General features: G+C 49.0%; 1 protein-coding gene across 1 annotated transcript; it reads right to left on the minus strand.

Moving 5' to 3' along the window:
• Positions 1 to 2,467: 2,467 nt before the first annotated feature.
• Positions 2,468 to 4,107, minus strand: VMO1 (vitelline membrane outer layer 1 homolog). The gene is made up of 3 exons (XM_004604921.1): positions 3,919 to 4,107; positions 3,690 to 3,805; positions 2,468 to 2,765 (listed from the first exon to the last, which is right to left on the minus strand). Exons 1-3 carry the CDS (start codon positions 4,105 to 4,107, stop codon positions 2,468 to 2,470), a joined length of 603 nt encoding a protein of 200 aa, XP_004604978.1.
• Between the last annotated feature and the right edge of the window lie 732 nt (positions 4,108 to 4,839).

Below are 4,839 nucleotides of genomic sequence, written 5' to 3' on the forward strand. Positions count from 1 at the left end.
CTTCCTCCTGGCTCTGCACTCAGGGATCACTCCTGGCAGTCCTCCTGGGGGGACGCTTATGTGGTGCCAGGGATCAAATCACCACATGCAAAGCAAGGGTCTTAACCCCTGATTTATTTCTCTGCCCCATCCTCTTTTTTTGGCAGGAGTAGTGAAGATGGAATGGACCACACCCAGGGATGGTGGGTGGCGCATGGTTATTCCTTGCTGTGCTGAAAGTAGCTCCTCAGAAGTGCTCTAGCAACCATATTAAGCATGTTCTCTAGCCCTCTGAGCTATTTCCCACTGTCACCTTATTTGGGGGGGATGGCGACTCTTAAACAATGGTTAGGAGTCCAGCTGGTTGAGGACTCTCTGAGTCACGCCAGTGGTGCTAAGTTCTTGGGAGACTGTGGTGCCAGGTACGGAAACTGGGTAAGGGTGTATTTCCTGGCCCCTTGTTCTTTTCTTTACAAAGTTATTGAGCCATGAGTATACACTGGAAGTTCATACAAAAGAGTTGAGGTCTATATGCTCAAAGAATTTAACGTTCCAGGGGTTGAAGAAAGTCATTTGGTGTGGGTCAGGGGAGCAAGCACAGCAATGCTAGGAGATAATGCTGTGCTCAGGGGACTACACAATACTGGGGAAGAAATCCCTTGATTTTTCAACCCATTGAGCCATCATGTTTCAAACATGCATTGCTTGTGGCCTGTGGAGATAACTCAAAGGACGGGGGTGTTGCATGCAGGAGCCCCCCAGTTGGTCTCTGGCACAGCATCAGTCCAGAATGGCCCCAGACACCACCAGTTTATTTCAAAGCACACTTTGGTAAGGCCCTGGGGATAGCTCAGGGGCAAAAGTGTATAAGATGGTGATTTCCACATGGGTGCTGTATACAGGAACTTGGCACAGTTGCATTGACTCTGCTGTGTACCATCGCTGTGCTGCTATGGAGGAGACAGTGCCCCACCTTTGAAGCACTATAAGAAAAGGAGAAGAAATTTAAGATAATAAAATACATTTGTAAATAGGGTTGAAACTGACTGATGGAGGAAATGCCTGATAAAATGAAAACTGAAATCTAGTACCTGGACTAACCACCCACATACTTAGGGAAATCCTGGCAGAAATAACAGCTATGACAAAAAATAATAAATAGTAATCAGAATATAAGACTACTGTTTTGTTTTGCTTTGTTTTATTGGGGGTGGGGTGATTGTGCAGGAAATCTATGGAAAACACATTTCTGCTGCTGTAGCCAGAGAAATGTGCAGTGGGTAGCACTGTTGTCCCGTTGTTCATTGGTTTGCTTGAGCGGGCACCAGTAACATCTTATTGTGAGACTTGTTGTTACTGTTTTTGTCATATCAAATACGACACAGGTAGCTTACCAGGCTCTCTGAGAAGAATGGAGGAATCAAACCCGGGTCAGCCGTGTGCAAGGCAAATGCCCTACCCACTGTGCTATTACTCCAGCCCTGAGTAATACTGGGTATGACCTAAAAACAAACCAAAAAAACCACTTCTGTTTCTAAGCTTTAGAAAATTGAATTTTAAGTCATTTATATCATTGTCACCTCCTAATTCAGTAGAAATTTCTTAATCTGAAGTTATGGGTGGATCAAAAAAGAAAGGATTATTTTTGTTGTTATTTTGTTTTGGGATCACACCCAGCGATGCTCAGGGCTTACTTCTGGCTCTGCACTCAGGAATCATTCCTGGCAGTGCTCAAGGGACCATACAGGATGCTGGAGATCAATCCCTGGTTGACCACTTGCAAAGCAAGTGCCTCACCCACTGTACTATCTCTCTGGCCCCAGGAAAGGAATTTTAATAGAATGCCCTCAAAAAAAGAGACTGGGTCAGAGAGATAGAACAAGAAGTAAGACCTTGCAACTGCTGACACCAGTTCAACTCCCAGCATTGCTTATGGCCCCCAGAGCACTGCTAGAAGTGACCCACAAATCTAGAGCAAGAATAGCCCCCAAGTACCACTGGGTGTAGCCCACAATCCCCACCCCTATAAGAGGCTTCCTTGTTTGTTTTGTTTTGTTTTATCTGGAGGCCCAAACCAGCTGTACTCAGGACTTACTTCCAGCTCTGTACACAGGGATCATTCCTGGTGGTACTGGGGGGGGGGGGGGGGCGGGGATATGTAGTGCTGTGAATAGAACAAGGTTGGCTGTTGGTGCAAGAAAACCGCCTTAACCCCCATACTCTCTCTCTTCCCCTAACAGGGACTTCCTTAACTTTTATGCAAAATGGTGTTGAAGGTGAGCTTTTTTTCTGGACGATGGTTCTGTAGCTTTCAGTAGCTTGCTCTAGGCTTCTGAGGTCAAACTTGAATCTACTCGCCTAGAAGAATAGGAGACACAGTTTCCAACCCTGATAATAATCAAGACAAAGGCCAAGACTGAGAAGCTTTAATAGCAGGAGGTGGGTAGGCATGGGAGTGAGGAAGAAAGCAGTGACTTCATCAGCTTGTTCAACTTCTGCAGCAGAAAAAGCGCACGTCGTTCAGCGCGGTGTCATCACGAAGACCCCTGGGCTGCTCCACCTTAGTCTGCAAGCCACACACTCCTTTGGGGCATGACTTGCTCCAGTCTCCAAAGTCTCCCCAGGTCAGACCAGGTCCCTCCAGCTCCGTGCTATCAGAGCAGCGGAAGCGCAGGTTGTTTGCAGCTGTGTTGTCCCCAGGGGTCTTGGGTTCCTCCACCCGGAGCGAGAATGCCACAAGGAAGCCACCTCCAGGACACCACAGAGGTTCACTCCACGCACCCCACCTTCAAGGGAAAGGGAGACACCTGGTTCAGCATGCCCTGTCGGGATTTACCAGCCAGGTGCCATTTGACCAAATGGGGTGTCTTGTTACCTGACCTCCAGGAGGTACAGAGTGGAGGTCCTGTGCCTAGGTCACAAGTATGAACAGTCCCAGAACTCCGCAAGAACCTGCCTGACAGGGACTGTGGAGCAGAGGACTGAGAGCTCATATCTCAGGCCAGAGTGAAGGCACAGCGGGGAGGGCACTTGTATTGCATGTTGCTGGCCTAGGTTCAATCCCCAGAATCCCATATGGTCCCCTGAGCCCACCAGGAGTAATTCCTGAGCACAGAGCTGAGAGTAAATCATGAGCAAGGCCAAAAACCAAAGGAAAAAAAAAAGAGAGAGCTCCCACTCTTCAGTGGGAGAGTGCACTTTTGCATGCCATTGAAATAAAGATTCACACTTTTTCTCTCTCTAGGAGCCGCCACCAATAATGCTGGGGGAGAGGGGCTTCCCAGGGCCACTTTTGGGGAGCAGGCCTGACCATTCAGTACTCACGTGGCAGTGCTCAGGAGCCGCCAGGGCCATGTAGCAGTGCTGGTGGGAGCTATGTAGTATCAAGGATCGAACCCAGGGGCTCCCATATTCCAGACATTTAAGCCATCATTGGAGCCATATTTCTGGCCCACTATCACACTTTTAAAAAAAAAAGTCATGGGCTGGAGAAATAGTAAAGAAGTTAAGTACCTGACTTACCTATGGCAGACCCTGGTTTAACCCCAGGCAGCTGCATATGGTGCCCTGAACACAACCTTGTGTGATCCATGAGCGCTGAGCCAGGAGTAAGCCCTGAACATCATTTGGTGTGGCCCGAAAATAAGGGGGGAAAAAAACAACAGACCCCACCCCACTACACCCCAGGGATCCTTGGCCTCCCCCACTACCTTCCAGACTGGGACTCCACCACATGAGTGTTGCGCTCTGCATTCCCACGAGCACAGTGCAGCCGAATTCCATTCAGAGCTGTGTCATCACCGGGAATGCCTTGGGAGGGCTCTACCTGGACAGGGAGGGGAGGTGGGGTGAAGACAATTTCAGATGACTGCAATGCTGGGCTCCGGAGGGCCACCGATCTCCACCCACCCCAATCCCAGACCAAGTCCCGAGCCCCACCTTGAGCGAGAAGCCGCTAGCAAAGAATCCATCAGGACACATCTCAGGCCAGGCCCAGTCACCCCAGGGGCCACCGTTGGTCACCTCGATGACCGATGTGTAGCCGCTTGCTCCATCTGCCCCTGCCGGTCTGCAGTGGATTGCCCACAGCAATGGCAGCAGCAGCTTCACTCCCAAACTCCACTCCATCCTGAAGCTTTGTGAGAGGAGTTCCTCAAGCGGGCTTATAAAACTCCTGCAAACACAGGGGCTCCGATTGCATAAGGGCCATGATTATGAAAGGGCTACCTGGATTAAGTGACACTCAACACTAATCTTTTCCGGAACCCAGCAGACTCTGTCCTTTCCTCAAGCAAACAGGCTCCTAGCACCAGAGGAGGAAGGGCAATGAGAACCAGGAACAAAGAGTTTTAATCCCAACGGACTGGGTGTTTACTACAGACCAAGAATTGTGGTCAGTACTATCTAACACAACAATTTCAGAGGTCAGACTTGACCTTTCTGCTTTGCAGCTGAGGGAACTGGAGCTCAACAAATAGCAAGTGAGGAAGAGGGGAGGCAGCTCAAAGGACTGAGCACGGATTTCTGTATGCAGGTGGCTCAGGTTCAATTTCTGGTACCACACGGTTTCCTGAGCACTGCCAACAGTGATATCTCCCTCTTCCCACTCCACCCACACACATACATTTAAAAAAAAAATGCTATCAGGTGTGACCCAAAATCCAAAACGAGAGAGAAATGGAAGTGATTTATCTAAAGTTATAGGCAGCAAGCCAGGAAACATTCCAACACTGGAATTGAGGAACCAAGGATCTAAGTGATGGTTTCAGATTCCCGCCAGTAGCAACCCCGAGACCTCCAGGATTTATTTGAGGGAGCACCAAAGGCAAGAATTTAAAGAATTTATGAACTGTGGGAGCT

Source organism: Sorex araneus, chromosome 3, assembly GCF_027595985.1.
Source record: "Sorex araneus isolate mSorAra2 chromosome 3, mSorAra2.pri, whole genome shotgun sequence".
Lineage (NCBI taxonomy): Eukaryota > Metazoa > Chordata > Mammalia > Eulipotyphla > Soricidae > Sorex > Sorex araneus.